This window comes from Balearica regulorum, chromosome 9 (genome assembly GCF_011004875.1).
Source record: "Balearica regulorum gibbericeps isolate bBalReg1 chromosome 9, bBalReg1.pri, whole genome shotgun sequence".
Taxonomy (NCBI): domain Eukaryota; kingdom Metazoa; phylum Chordata; class Aves; order Gruiformes; family Gruidae; genus Balearica; species Balearica regulorum.
Genome location: NC_046192.1, coordinates 28,261,867 through 28,278,120, shown reverse-complemented (window position 1 = coordinate 28,278,120; position 16,254 = coordinate 28,261,867). Strand labels below are relative to the sequence as shown.

The following is a 16,254-nucleotide window of genomic DNA, read 5'->3' as shown; positions in this document are numbered from 1 at the left end:
CTCGTTCCTGCACTGTCAGCTCTACCGGCATATTTCATTATCCGTCTGGAAGGGGGAGCGTTTGCGGCCTCACGGAGGGCACGGGAGGTGAAAAGATGAGTGCTGTGTAGTAGTTTCAAATCAGATTGTTTTGTTGAATGGAGATAAGAAATAGGAAGGATTTGTAGAGGTTTCTCTCTGTTGGGTAATTAGTAAGAAATGCATTTATTGTTAGTTATGCAAATGTGTAGACTACATTTCTTTTTCAGATGCAAGATTCCCAAATAACTACAGCAGCATCCCTACCTGGTTTTGCTAGTTCTGCCTTTGGAGATTCCAAGCAGGGACTGCCTAGACTAAAATACTGAACTGACTTCTTAAAAAAACCCTACTAAACAAAATTCAATAAAAAAACCACCAAAAAAACCCCCACCAAAGAAACCAACCTTTCCCTGTTTTAGAGTCTATATTTTAAGAAAAAAGAAAGGAGGAGAGACTAATAAATATTAGATAGAAAATGTTTTTTTTCTTCTTCAGTAGGACCCCTCAGCTGCTACGGATGGCACTTGAAAGAATTGTCTTCAAGTGATAAGTAGCATCTTTTTATAGGTAAATGAATGAATTTGAATCTAGAGCTGGATTTAGGGGACTGGGAAACCTAAATCCCCAGTCTCTGCTCCCTCCTCTCTCGTAGCCTCTCTTCAGACACTGAGGCTGTTCTGCAGTAGGACAATCACAGTAAAGTTAAAGTTGCTGCGTTTCAGGGAAGAACTGAGTGCACACCTTCCCCAAAAGGTGAGGATGCACAGAATACACTTGAATTAAGATTCCTTTTAGCATCTGTGGGTTATATGTGCAGAAATTAAAACTTAGCTTTCCACATGCTGAAATACTGAAGATTCTCCCAGCTTCAGTGTGCTTATGTTAAATTCCTTTAATTAGACCAAGACCTATTTGTAATCTGTATTCTTTTCTGCTTTGGGACCCAAGAAGTCATGTGTAATAGTAATTAACTTGGCTTCATTTTTTACAGAGCTCTAAAAGAGTTTGCTGCTTCCATCTCACTTCCTATGTGATTTTTTTTTTTTATTTTTTACTCTAAGAAGGAACATGGAAGCAACAGTCTGATCCAAAGCTAGGTTAATCAAAGCTGTGTGGAGAGTTTTTAAAGGTGTTTCAGGTTCTTGCAGCAGTGCTCTTGGAAGTTTTGGGATATTTGTGCCTTTGTCAGTGGTACCTGTACGGGGAGTTGTGATTCCAGCCCTTGGAGTGGAAACACCAGGAGACGGGGTGAACTGCTGGTGCCTTTTTGATGTTTGGAGGAAAAGAAACAGGGAAGGAAAGTGTTCATCTTCTTATGAGCTACAGTCATTTCAGTCCTTCTACAGGCTAAATCTAACTAAGCTTGTCTGTCTTTGCTCCTGCTTCCTTTGTAAAGCCCCCAAACCCCTCAACCAAAGAGGGGAAGAAAAAAAATACTTGCAAAAAGGATTAGAACACGATACTAATGGAACTATGTCGATTGTTTGAGAATGTACAAAGCTGTACTGAAAGAAAAACGCATTTCAAGTATTTAATTCACAGCACAAAAGTAAAAAAGTACTCCACACAGTTGAAATAAGAACTTTGTTTTTACAGTGGATGCACTGGCAGAAACTGTTAATCCACAAAAATCCACAAACGTAGTATGAGCCTTAAACCTGTTGACACTTGAAGAATAGAGAAATTCTTCTGATGCTGCAGTCACTGAAATCAGCAATACCTTCTGTTTGGAGTCATAATGTTGCTTAGTTGTGTTTCAACAATTCTTTTTCTGAAGGATTAAAAATAAGAATTATGAAGACCATTATCTTAACTACTGAGGTATGTGCAGGTATTTTTCTGACGTTTCACAAAATGAGTACAATATATCCCAGCAGATACTAAAGCAGCGTCTGTCCATTTTCTTATAAACGTTGAGCAGCCATAAAGGAAGAATTCGCTTCATTTGCACCTGCCAGAAGGGGTTTGTCACCATCAGCATTTCGGATGGCTTCAGGTCCAGGTGTTTGGGATTTGATTTGTATCAGTTCAGCGCTTAGGTGTCTGTATATCTCTGGCAGCAAAATTAATCTTCTCAAGTATTTTTTCAATTTAAAGTATTTTAATGAGCCATAGAAATATGAGGCTCTAGCATAGCTTTTCATCACTTGACACTGAAGTCTAAATAGATTTTACTTTAGGGTGGAGTATGTATAGTTGCACCTTAAAATGTGATGTATTTGATTTACTGCAAAACTTGACAAGCGCAGCGATGTACGGGCTAGGAGGGAGGACTGGCTGTATGCCTACATAAGCAGGTTTTTCCTATCTTTTCTTGTTGCACCAGTGTAGGACAACAACCTGAAAAAAGTTTATAAGCTTACATGAAGTTGTGAGGTAATCGGTTTGTCACCGTCCTGGGTTGATGATATGTCCTGGTAAACTTGCAAACACATGTAAAACAGTTCTTGGAAATACACTCACAAGCTTCAGTGGAAACAAAAAGGCCTTTTCAGCTGGTGTCTTGTCTCTGGTCATCAATGGCTATTTCTTAAGTGATGTAGGTTCTTTTAACTGTTTCTTTATGTTTCACGACTTAAAAAATTTGGAAATGCAGTTACTTGCCACTTGAAAAAAGATGTTTCCAGGAGTGCCTTGACATGAGTAAGTAGCGAAACCACTAGGTATGAGAACTGGCTGAACTCAGTTCAAGGTGCTGAAGGATGCTGCTGAAGACGTCGGGATATTTGGAAGTCAAAGCACACGTTGCAGATACCTCGGGTGGAAGAGCAGGGGGGTTGAAGCAACCGGTTCCTGCTCCCGTCCAGCTCTGTGGTGTGTAAGTGTGCCTCGGCCAGACACGCTGCTGCCTGCCTTTGCCCCATCTTCGCCTGTCAGGAAGGGCTGGATTAGCTGCAGTGATTCTGCCTTTAGAAATAAAAGGCTGCTGTTCAGGGAGGAGTGCACCTTTTCATTGAAGTCCTTCTGTTGTTAAAAATCAGTGACGCTTTTATGTTGTGATTCCTGGTGTCTGATGTCTGCAAGTTTTCACCTCTCTGGGAAAACTACCGTAACATCATTTTGGCATAATTCAACCGTCAATGACTTTAACATGAGAAGTAGTTCTGAGGGCTTCTGTTTTCTGCGTCAAATGTGGTACTGCGTCAGCCAAGATAAGTTTTGTCCACTGCTTTACCTGTATTTCAACCATAAGGAAAGCAAAGCTTCTAACGTGCTTTATTTCGTAGGCTTCTTTCTAGTCGCTTTTGGGAAGTTACTCAGCATGTGTAGCCATCTTCATTCATATCGCTTAGTGTTGGTGTATTTATTTACAAAGTACTTTCTAAAAGGGAGTTTGCACAGTGCATTTCGCAAAACCAATAGGATGTGACAAGCCTTTGCCCATTTTTAAAATTCAGTTTAAAATTTGAGTTGACTAAGGTTATGTTTCAGAATATTGTGAAATAGTTTTTTAGACTAGACTTTCTGCAGTGCAAATGGGTGAGGAGTATAGCTGATTATCCTGTATTTAAAATGAAAATCAGTGGTATTTATCTGGAAGCAATATACATACCCATAGTTTTACAGGCACAGGAAAAAGGAAATTTTATTTTTTTTCCTATAACATTCTGCAGTTAAGGTCTGTTGTTCATCTGAAACTAGAGAAGAAAAAACACAATTCTATACAGTTCCTGTGTCTGTTCTCAAATTGAGTGGAGTAAGTTGAGCTTAAACCATCTCAAGAACGCCAAAATCATTTAACTGTGCCACTAAATGAAATTCCATGGGGTTTAAAAACCGATCTACTTTATATCTTGGAAAAACAAACAGAAAAGTTCACCTGAGGTGTCAGAAGAATTGTGCCATACTGTGTAGTGAAAAGTGGATTCTATGACGGAGTTTGCTTCCAGATGTTCTTAATGGAAAATCTGAACATTAACTTGTGGGTTTTTTCTTCCCTCCTTTGTTTTGCAGTGAAGAGAGTTACAGTGTCACAGATTACTCTTTAAGGGACCAGCTGGTGGTACAACAGTGTGACAGCGAGGACCTGACTTCCTCTCCTGTAAAGAACACCTCAACCATGCTCTACTCGCGGCAGAGTGCTGCCGCTCACCTCTTCAGGCTAGCGGTCCTCAGTAACCATGCAGGAGAGAAGGTGGAGATGCTCCTGGGAACAGAGACTCCGTAAGTAAATAGTTAGTTCCTGTAATCTTTCACCTGATCATCTCAGCAGGCTGCCTCCTCCCGCACAACCCACTCCAGGTAGTATGAAACACCCCGCTCCTGTCTCTTTGGCAAGTTGAAATCGAAATTCGAGAGTGCCCAAGCGGGCAGTCTGTGGGGTGTCTGATCAGCAGCGACCAAAGGGGCCGTACTGCACAAACGATGCTCTTGTTGTGGACTGTGCTGGTACCTGCTTGGTCACACTGAAGCTCTCGCTGCGACACTCACGGCTGCTGGGGTTGCACTGTCGCATGGTAAGTGTGTGCTTTCACAGGGAGGGAAGGGGACCCGGACAAGCCTTTCTGGTTTTTAATGAGTGCCAGAGTAGGAGAGTGTGCTATTCCTATCGGAATCCAATAAAGCCTCTGCAAACCTACTTCAGTTTCTGCAATGCCATCTTGCCATGAGAGGAGTCGGTGGTTGTAAATGCACATCATGTTAGTGTCATTCTCTTTCCTTGAGGTCACGGTGTAGGAATAATGGAAAATCGAAGGCATATGCTGAAATTCTGTAAACTGAAGTATTTATTATTACACCTTGCCATTTTGGGTCTTCAGGCCAAGAACTACCTGTGCAATGGAGGTTGCCAGCTCCCTAGTCAGGGGTTACTGAATCCCTTCTAGTTGTAAATGTTGAGGCAAACAAGGGCTGCAGGACAAAAATTTAAGCAGGTTGGATTTCTTGGGGTTTGTGGAAGGAATTTCCATTAAATTTATTTTCAACTTAAGTGATACCACGTTAAAAAAAAAAAGGCATCAAAGTTCTGCCAGGTAACGCAAGTGTTAAGTAAACTACACAATCTAATGATTACATATGGCAATGTGGAAGTTTCTCACTGTTTAATTTGAACTACAAACGTGACCTAAGTATCTGAGTCATCACTGGGTTTTGTTGTAGCACGAGTACGATGTGTGTAAATGCTTCTCTGAGAACTGGAAGTCAGGACACAGGTTTTCTGCCTAGCTTACCTGCTAGCATAGCACTTTTATCTAATCATCATGTCCAGCGGCTAAGTGCCTATAGTAAACTGGAACAGCAAATCGTACACTGTAGTCGAAAGCGCTGTGTATGTATGTGTTCTACAGCCTCCTGAAATGTATAGCTGTCCTACAGGTAGGTCAGAGCATCGCAGACCTTGAGGAACAGAACTCGGTGCTGAACTGCAGGTTCTTAAATTTCTAAAGAAAGGTCCGTTAGAAGGAGTCGAGGGGGTGAGAGTCAGAGTTTCAGGCTCTCTGTAACACCCTTCCATCTCATCCTGTGGCACACCGTGCTGCTGTGCGCGCTGAGGAACTCAGCACGCGAATCTAAGCGTAATGCAGGTGACGATGAGGAAAATAATTGCTTTTACTGTTGTAATTAAGGGAGGTTTTCCTGATACTTCTCTTGAGAAGGCCACCTTGAATAATCTGACTGCAGAGATTCATTTAAGCTTGTTCTGTCTCTGATACATTTCTGCGCTGGTTTGTCCCTTACTGTTTTATAGTATCTTATTTTAATTGTCAGTTCTTTTAGCGATTTCTACTGTGCTATCATCTCCATGTAGAGCACAGCACTAGTGGGAGGAAATAGGCACAGGCGCGTCCTGAGGCATGATATGATGGTGGTAGCAGGGAAATGGTGTTAGGATAGGGATGCAGAACGCTCTTGTCCTGGAGCAGTGATTTGTGAATTATTTACTACAATGGTTGGATGGTGCAGAAGTGGAAATAGTACTGGATTAAATGGGAGGAGGAGTTTGGCAGTGTCCTGGGAAGCTGTGCTGGGATAGAGGTGGTCCTTGTTCTCCTGACGCAGTTTTGAAGAGCGTTCTGCTTTAGAAACGAGCAACAAGAAGTGTCTTGTTCTTTTGGGTGCAAATATCCAAGAGGCCATCGCTTCTCTGTGGTGCCATTAACTGCCACACAACCCTTCACAAAAGTGAAAGATTGATCTGTTTTAGTGGAAGCTGGAGGCGGGATAGAAGACATGAAACGGAGTGCTCCAGACATACCCCAGCCTGGAAAAATTGACGGGTTTAGGTTTGCTTTCAAAGTTTAGAATAACCCTGAAAGAAACTATAGATCATTAATGATTTCTATTCAAGATCTCATTATAAAGTAAGCAGATGATTCAGACTTGTTTGGAAATGCGTTTTTATTGGGGAAAAAAAATGCAGTACATTTTTAGTTGTCTGGCCTTTTTATGAAAAGACATTTTGTTCTGCAGATTTATTATTGATTTGCTATATACTGTTTGTAATATAAATAGCCGTCTAGCAAATGGTCAGTCAAAGATTCTAAAAAGAAGTACTTTATTGGAAAATTACCTATTTTTATAGAGTATTATGTATACAAAAGGTACAGAAAAACATAACTTTCTCTTAACTTTGAGAAGGATGGGAGGGGAATCTACAGTAGGAAGGCCAAGCTGGATGACTCAGAGGGTTTGTTGAACAGGGCTTTGCACCTGTAAAACTCCACGTGGTTTTGCTGACCCGCAGTTTGATCGTGTTTTGCCGCTTCACATATGTGTGGTGGTTCCCAAGTACCAGCGGTAGGTCAGGACTGGTATGTTACTGTAAGGCGCAAAGTAGGTGGTATACACAGATTATGAAGAAACATACGCCTAAGCTGGGAGATGCTCTGGCATTGTCCTGTTTTGCTCAGGCCTCTGAAAGGAAATGTAGTTTTCCTGTTACAAATGCTTACAGGGAAAGGAAAGTATGAGTCTAAATAACACCTGTTTCTGAAAAAAAGAAAAAAAAAAAAGCCACAAAGTTAAGCTCATGCAAAATTGTATACAGAGGTTCTTGTTTTGGTTGAAACCCAACAAGACGAGTATCACCTACTTCTAGTGACTGAAATGTCTGAAGTAGCATGAGTTATAGTTTTGGCCATCTGTATGAGATCAATGGGTGTCAAATGTTAGTAGGACACGTGCAGCAGTTTCATCTTTGAGGAAGAATGTGTGCTGGGCATTTTAAAAAAACAACGATCAGAGTTTCTTCGTAAATGCCAAAAAAACCAGTACAACTATTTATATTCAAAATAATCAGTGGGATATTTTCTTCATTCTGAAAGAAGCACACTCAGAAAAGACCTCTGTTGTGAATCCCTTCCTCCAAAGGGAGTGGTGGCAGGCTGTGTACAGAGCAGAGATTTCTAGAGCTAGCAGGAAGGCCGGGAGGTGGTGGAGGCGTAGTGGGATGCTCTGGTCACTCCTGCCCTCCCTCTGCTCTTCGGGCTGGACGTCTGAGGCCGAGTACATCCCCTTGCTGAAGCGTCGTCTGTTCCTGAGCGATGGTGCCTCCTGGAAGATGTACTCTAGGGGAGTCTCTTGTACCTTGTGTGAATGTCCCTTTTTTCTGACACTTCTGGAGACACCAGTGCTATTTCCAAACAGAATTCTGTTTTGTTTTCAGATGTTTCAGATTTTTGACAAAATCAGGTCTCAGCAGAAGGCGGATCTTTTTCGTTATTTTAGTTAAAAACTGGTTAGCCAAAGATAGCAACAAAAATTTCTCTTAGGAGGAATAGGAAAATTCAACCCTGCAACTCCCTTGTGCTATTCTAATCTGTACTGATAGCAAAGCCTCTCAGCAAACGTGAGACAAAAGCTAATTTCTCTGAAATGTTTGGTTTTTGGAATTAAGTTCAAAGTTACAATGATTAAGTTGTTACAACTCAGCCATCATCAGGGTGATTTAGGATTAGCTTTCTCTTTCCTTTAGTGTCCGACATCACGTTAGCTTGTTCCACTCCCTTCCAAAATCAGTTGTCAGTAATTTGCCCTTCTGTGATTTGTTGTATAGCACTTCTTCCTGCTGTCCTCAGAAATTCTGGCACGTGGGATCTGAGATTGGGTATGTTTTTGCTTAGTTATACAAGGTGAGAGTCAAGTAAGTGACACACAGACACACCCCCCCGCCACATCTGGAAAGGGAAATGTGTCCTGCTGAGAGCACCCAGAAACAGCAGGTTCAGTTCTTGGTTTCATTCTGGCGCTGTGTTCTAAGTGCACGTTGCAGATAGATAGTTCTTACTCACAGGAAGCCTGTTGGTATTGTATATTAAAAATTGCTGTATTGCAGTTAGCAAATGCTTTGTACATTAGATTTTTTATTTTTTTTAATAAGATTACTAAAAAGTATGTCACATACACTAGTGGAAAGGTTTACCTGCATTACTCAAAAAAAAGTTAAAAGGCCATTCTATAAGACAGCATGCCAGTAGGTCATATATATATATATATACATATTCCACAGCCTATATATATATATATATATATATATATATATATATATATGCTTTTTTTGTTCTGATCCAGCATGCTTAAAACAGTTAAATATGTTTGACTAATAGATTATAGAAGTAGTATCACACCTTCTGGCCATATTTTGAGAGGAAGAGAAGGGAGGTTTTGTTTTGTTTTCTTTACCCAAGAGAGGAAAAAAATTAAATAGAGGCTCTTGAAAAGGGGAGTTGTGACCATTGTCCAGAGCAGGAGCTGGGAAGCTGAGTTCTCTCTCTGCTGTTGGCAGGAGCGACAGAGCTCGCTGGATTACTGCGCTTGGGCAGGACCGAGACGGGCAGAAAACGGACAGGACAAGTAAGTCAAAACTGGGGAGATGTCCAAGCGCTGCGGCAGGAGAGTGGAGACGCGCAGCCCCCTCGGCAAGGCTCTGAGCGAGCTCTCCCTTTGGGCTCCTGTAGCAGGCGTGCCGGTGCCGTCTCTTCCCGCACACAGGGGCTCTGCTGGGGCATTCTGCTTCGTGCAGTCATTGCCGTTTGCATCGTTAACTCCGCCCTGGGCAGTGGTTTGTTGGCAAAAGCACAAAGCCCCTTCCCTTATGTTTATCCCAAGTTTGTGTGTGATTGCTTAGGAAGCCATTTGCTGCCTCCTTTGGGGGAATATACTCTAAAATGGACAATATTAAAATAAATTTTATATATGTATGTATATATAAATAAAAGCTACTCTGTTATGTGAATTAATTCAGCCAGACTTATTCTTCCACAGCCTTGACTCAGGTAGAGATCATCAGAACTTACACAGCAAAGCAGTCAGATGAACTGTCTCTTCAAGTTGCTGATGTTGTTTTGGTTTATCAAAAAGTAAATGACGGTGAGTGTTAAGTACAGGGGGTTTGCCTACGTTTTCCGTAGCATCAAGTGCCCCCAGATCAACACTGATTCTTGCCTGGCCATGCAAGTGCTTCTGCTGGTGGCTCATGATGTGCTGACTCAGGGCTGCCTGAAGCACTAAATGCTAACTTAATGATGGCATTTGATACTACATAGGAAATCAAAGATCTCACTTGTGCTGCATTGCTTTCTTTAAATTGCAGTATTACATTCTTCATATTATTTCAAATTATATTTGAATTACAATATAAAAATTTATTACACTTGTTTCATATAATATTTATTTTTACATACTATTCTGTTCCTAGTCTGCCTGTATTAAAAAAAAAACAAACCTGCCAAACCTTAATCTAGCACTTTATTCACTGCAAAGGTCAGCAGATGATGTGTGTGATGACTGTGGCAGCTGTGCCTGTTCAAGTGCGAGACACACACACACACACACTCCAGGCAATGTCTCTTTGACCCCGCTGAGGAGGTGTGTGACTCCTTGTCCGTTCACCCTTGCAGGCTGGTATGAAGGGGAACGATTGCGGGATGGCGAAAGAGGTTGGTTTCCCATGGAGTGTGCTAAAGAAATCACGTGTCGTGCCACGATTGACAAGAACATGGAGCGGATGGGACGTTTACTCGGACTTGAAACCAACGTGTAGACATTCTGCTCCTCCATACCCTGCCGCAGGATTTGCACTAACCCTGGCAGCGGGGGCTGCAATTCCACGCCCTTCAGCTCTTGCCTGGGAGATGAGGCTCACCAATGCTTAACAGAGCACGGGTGTTTTGGCTGCTCATCTCTTTTTGTTTTGTGGTTTGAGAGCTCTGAACTGAGACCTGGCTCGACCTGTAGCAGATTTCAACTAGAAGTAGCTTATTAGGCACTGGACATCAGCTGTGCATCTCCTTCACTCAAATTTCAGTTCCAACTTGAGTTCCTATCCCTGCCTCTTCAGGTGTTCTTTCTCCATCTGTTTTCGAGCAGCTTGACTTCTGAGCAGAACTCGGTGTAGCAGTCAGCACAAGTGACCGAAGACCAGAAACTCACCCAAACCGTCGAGCTGGAAGTGAACAGCAGTACGGGGAGGGGGGGGATGTCCTGCTCTCAGGAAACTGCAGTGCCCATTCACAGTATGGAGCGTGCGTCAGAGCCGGTGTGTGCCCTGACCAGCCCTGTAGTTCATAAAGAAGTAATTAGCTCTCTCATTGATGTTGGCAAAGCTGACACAACCAGAGCGGTGCCTCCTGCCATGGGGGACGGGCACCAATACTTACTCAGGCAGCTCAGACTTTCTCACCTTCTAGTGCTGCAGAGGTGCAAGGATGGCTGAAAGCATGAATGAGGTCCCAACTGTTCCAAAATAGACCATGTTGATTATATTGTTCTCAGAGCTGTTTTAGCACAGGTATTTTAAAGGCACAGAACTACTAGAAATGTGTTTAACTTGGTCTTCCTATTAAATTGGTGCTTCAGAGCAAGGGCTATGATAGGGATTGCAGAAAAGGTGAAATACTGTGTTGGGATTTGTTTCAGAGTTTTTGGGTTTTTTTAGTCTTTCTGCTCTTCTGTACTAGAGATTTTTTCCTTCCATGGAAGCAAAAAGTTCAACTGAACCTGACTTTCCCTCCGTCTTTAACACGTGTTAGCACCGTGTGAATGCAGAGGGGATCCTGACTGACCACCACCGAGGAACAACGTGGAAGGGGAGAGCTCAGTGCCTTGCAGAAGTTGGTGTTTTGTTCTCTTTGCCGTCCCCTGCTCCGGTGGGACGGGTGGCACTGGCTGCCTCAGGCAAGAGCCAGGGAGGGAAGGGCGAGCGAGCGGTAGGTAGAACACTCCTGAGCCCGTGGCTTTCAGCAGAGCCCCGCGGCTGCTGCTTCCCCCCACGCTGCTCTGCTCGAGGGAGGATGTTGCACACTTGCACTACACACAACACCTGCAGTTTAGCTTTGGAATTTCACAGCAACAACCAACCACATAATGTTGTGTGAACAAAATGCACTCAAAAATGAAGTAAATGTCAGTGCATCGCATCTGTATATAGGTGTGACAGTTTGTATTACACAAATCTTCACCTTTTTAAGGACCAGCTGACAACTACTCAGCAGGGTAGAAATACACAGTCAATAAAACTGAGGGAAAAACTTGTAGGACAAAGGTTTTCTGCTTGTTGCATTCCCTGTCTTTTTTAAAGGGGTTGTAATATGTTGATTCAATTTGTGAATTAATTGGATGTTTATAAAGAAGTATCTCTGTAACAATTTATATTAAGGAGGCAATAATTTTGTACAAAACTACTTACCTTGACAGTCTGACAGTGGTTATACACCCTTGTAAATTAATTTATAAGTGGACTGATAAAATAGCAATGAGAAAAACTGTAAATTGAACAGAGACTTATTTAACATAGTAAAAATACTGCTAATATTTTAAGAAAGATGTTTAACACATAACTGAATGTATAAATCCAGACATTAATTTTATTCAGATTTTTTTAATAATTGTATATATTTTTCATACCTAGTTTTTCCAAAAAATGCTGTAATGTTTTTTAAATACCTTTTTCATTTTTCCTATTGTCAGACATGGTTCTTCAGGAGTTAAAGACTTCTATGATTTTATAGGACAACAATCAATAAAATACTTCTAAGTCCTTACTAGAAAAAGCTTCAATTTTTCTTTAACAACTTGCAGTTCAACATTATTTCTTAATGTCATTCTTGTCAGAGAAGTTAAATCTGTTCTATAACCTGTGGCATTTTAAGTTCTCTGGTCTCTGAAAACAAATAGCACCATCATTTTTCTTGTTGATTCTCTCCCCCATCCCATGGGGGGGAAGCGAGCAAAGGGCTGGGGCTCGTTTTAGCTGCTGGGCTACACCACCCCAGGCTCTTCAGCTGTCCCCTTGGCTTGCTGTGGCAGAGCTGAAGGGACCTTCAACAATCGGCTGGTCCAACCCAGTGCCTGTTGCTAAGGGCATTGTCCAAATGCTGACAGGTTTGGGGCACCAACCACCTCTCCAGGAAGCCTGTTCCAGGGTCTGACCACCCTCTCTAAGGAAATGCTTCCTCATGTCTGGTCTGAACCTTCCCTGGTGCAGCTCTGAGCCATTCCCAGGTTCCTGGGTCCCAGGGAGAAGAGCTCAGCACCTCCCTCTCCCCATCCCCTCCTCAGGAAGCTGCAGAGCCATGATGTCACCCATCAGACCCCTTGTCTCCAAACCCAACAAACCCTGAGTGCTCAGCCGTTCCTCAGAAGACATCATTCCTTCCCACCCTTCACCTCCTTGGGTGCCCTCTACGAGCCCCTAAGAGCCCGGCCATGGGCTCCCGTACATTTTGCACAACTGACTTCCAGAAGCAGCTGCACAGAAAATAATTCAAAATTGAGAAAGAAGGGTGAAACAAGGCCCTGCTATAGCAAGCACTCGGCAAGTGGAATGGTGGATCCAGGTCTTGTGCTAAAGCTGACTGCATTAGTTATTATTAAATAGTTATAATAAGTGCTGGAAGACCACACTGCAATTATTTATAACACGTAACTTACCTGGGGGGTTAGTACACAAAGAAGAGAGATGTTTGCTTATACTAGCACTGGCAGTGCGGCCAGGGCAGCCTCAGGACCGTCCTCTCCTGCCTGATGGCTGCTGGCCACAACCCTGGTCCAGGAAATCCCTTCTCCAGCATGGTGACAACCTCACCCTTAGCAGCTACAAATTCCTTCCTCTAGATATTTGTCCCACCTGCACAATGCCTGAACAAAGGATCAAAATTAAAAAAACAAAACAGTGGCCTTTTGGTGAAGGGATGGAGCAGCACCTCCTGAAGAGCAGTGAGTTTTCTAGGGAAGCAGCTGATGCCATCACTGTTTGCTGAGCTGCACAGCTCGTCTGTGCTATATAATGCCCCCATGCGCAGAAATAAAAGACTCTACAGCAGATCTTGTTCAGTGTAGCATCAGCATCTGCCTGGAAACAGCATGCAGCAGGCACGATGCTCAGAACTGGTACATCCTCTTAAATACTCTACTTGCACTCTAGTCTAAATTCCCTCATAGCTCCAAGTCTCGGAAATTCAAGACAGCACGACAAGCAATTTATCAAAAAGTTTGCATAAACAAGTTTTCAAAAGCTAAGGTTATTTTGTTTTTTCTTTTCTAGCAACTCTAGAATATTTTCATTAACAAAAAGAGTCATCTTTTAACTCTGACTTGCTCTAAGACCAACACTTCTGCTTCAGAGGGAATGATCTAAAAAGCTCATTCATTGCTTTCACCCACCAGTGCACACACACGTGCACACTCACTCTCTCCTCCCTGAGGATGAGGACATGACACTAGTACCTCCTGTTTAATTAAACAGCCCAGCAGTGATAGAATGCAGCTGGGAGTTTGTTACTGTAAAATTCACTTTCATTTCACTTTGCAGGGGCAGGAAGGTGTAGCTCTTCCTTATATGACTTCTCTTATTTTTGATCAGCTTGCTTAAAACCCAATTAAAGGCTCTCAGTTCCCTGAATCATTTTCACTTCACATGATGCAATTAAATACACATTAGGTAAGGTGGGGAGAGGCCATGCGCAGTCCCACGGGTATCTCTGGCCCTTGCTGAGGTCCCTGTGTGGGTGAGAACAAAACCTCCAGTTTGCACTTACCCCTCGCTGAGCGTCAGCGCTGCTGGGGAAGGAACCCGCTTGGTTCTGGTAAGCCAGCGGGCAGCCCTCAGGAAACCACTGCGCGCCTGGCCTCAACCTGTCTCAGCATTTCCAACTACTATGACACAACTGAAGAATACTTATTAATACCATCTTTTCTGCTTTATCATCCCTGCAACAAAATAAACAAAACATTTTCATTTGCTGAACTTTTTAAAAAAGTAATGCTGTAAGACATTATTAGTCTTGACTTTCATGTCAAAGAATAAATTTGTTCTGTTATGCAGAGCTCATTTGCTGAAAATAAAAGGAAAAGTAGGGCCACTTTAGTCAACCTACACAACCTCACGAATGCAGTCTGTGCAGCATTGTACTTACATGCACATCCCTTAAACACTGTATCTATACAGTATATTCACACAAACTTGTATTTTTGCTGTGTATCCCATTTCTAAAGTAACACATTTAGTCAAAACAAGGGGACAGAACAAGTGTTAGAAACAAACCTAGAGTAAATTTTGATGCCAAGACTGAGGAAATCTGAGGAGGTCTTGTTTCCTGGGAATTACACAGCAATAGTTCTTCAGTGGTGCTCTCAGCTCTACTAGTCTGCAAATGATTTTTAACAGCTGTGTCATAACTACATCATTTAGGCAAACTGGGGTAACACGAAGGTCAGGAAGAATTAATTACCACCACTGAATTCTGTTTCATTCCATAACCTGGAGTTCCAGAAGATGCTAGAAACTCTAGCACACAGGCAGAAACAGCCTTCAGTAAGTGCACTATGAACTGGGAGGAGAAACATTCATGGTCTCTGGCTAGCCATGTGAAAAAGAAAAGTTAAAAACCTTACATCAGCATTATCTCATAGATCACTTGATAACCTGATGTCATGGTTTAACCCTGGTATGCAGCTAAACCCCACACAGCCGCTTACTTTCCCCCGGTGGGATGGGGGAGAGAATCAGAAAGGCAGAAGTGAGAAAACCCATGGGCTGAGATAAAGACAGTTTAACAGATAAAGCAAAAGCCGCTCACACAAGCAAAGCAAACCCAGGAATTCATTTACCCCTTCCCATGGCAGGCAGGTGCTCAGCCACCCCCAGGAAAGCAGGGCTCCGTCATGCTAAGGGTGACTCAGGAAGACAGACACCACAACTCTCAATGTCTCCCCTTCCTCCTTTGTCCCCCAGCTTTATATGCTGAGCATGATGTCATACAGTATGGAGTATCCCTTGGGTCAGCGCCTTGCTGGTGGGGTGGCAAGAAACAAGAAAGGCCTCCAGCTGCGCAAGCACTGCTCGGCGATACCTCAACCATCCCCGTGCTATCACCACTGCTTACATCACAAATCCAAAAACCACACTATACGCACTATGACGAACATTAACTCTACCCCAGCCAACACCAGTATTCCTAACACTGGCAAAAAGGGTATTTTCAAACTCTGAAGAACACAGAGGTTTCTGATACTTGTTAAGCAGAAAAGTATGTTAAGCTACAGGCTTTAAGCGCAGTTGGGAAAGCGTAGCTAGCACTATTATTGACACAGAAGCCAGGTTACTTCATAAGTAAAGACCTCACCATACCAGCCCACAACCACTTCGCTGCACATTTCTGCGGGTGGCCATAATGCCACCGGCTGATCCTGGTCCTCCACAAGTAGGGGGACAGGGGGTTGAGAGAACTGTTGTCTCTCTGGGATTTGTTCAACCGACGCTGCTATGCTTACCCAAGCTCTGCTATTGCTACCATTTCTTTCTGCCCTCTGTGCTGTTAGCCATCCTTTCTTTTAAATGCTGCAAAAACAAAGAACAAGGATAAGACTGGTACCACCCTGCCAGCCTCTATTTTTTTCATGACTTTTAATCCAACCCTGCCAGTAACAGCACTACTGCCAATTCTTCCTCCAGAACCGCCCCCAGAGCCACCGGAGGTTCCCCCCCCCCTTCCTTAAACCCCCTCCTGCATCCACCACCCCCAGGCCAGGACAGTCCTCCTCCTCTCTCCTTGTTTGAAACACCAGCCTCAGCACCTGGGGGTACAACAACCTGATGAGGGGAAGGGAGGCTGAACTAGATGGGGTTTTTTCAGCTGTGTAATAGAAATGAGCTTGGCATCCCCCGTTGGGTTAACAAAGGGTGCAAAGTCACTCAGACTTATTTCTGTATGAAAAAATTAGTTTCACCTGACCAGTTCTGTTTTCCTCAGGATAAGGGCTTTGTTCCTCAAGGATAAACCTAGAAATGACCAT

The 16,254-nt window shown here is 43.0% G+C and overlaps 1 protein-coding gene across 2 annotated transcripts in view; it reads left to right on the top strand.

The window, feature by feature from the left end:
* Nucleotides 1-12,002, top strand: part of ARHGEF26 (Rho guanine nucleotide exchange factor 26) — an 88,087-nt gene extending 76,085 nt beyond the window's left edge. For both annotated transcript variants that reach the window (XM_075761715.1, XM_075761714.1), the window contains exons 12-15: nt 3,976-4,185; nt 8,747-8,814; nt 9,226-9,330; nt 9,861-12,002. In XM_075761715.1, coding sequence (XP_075617830.1) covers nt 3,976-4,185; nt 8,747-8,814; nt 9,226-9,330; nt 9,861-10,003 — 526 coding nt within the window. In that variant the 3' untranslated portion in view covers nt 10,004-12,002. The remainder of the gene's footprint in view (nt 1-3,975; nt 4,186-8,746; nt 8,815-9,225; nt 9,331-9,860) is intronic.
* The last annotated feature ends 4,252 nt before the right edge of the window (nt 12,003-16,254 follow it).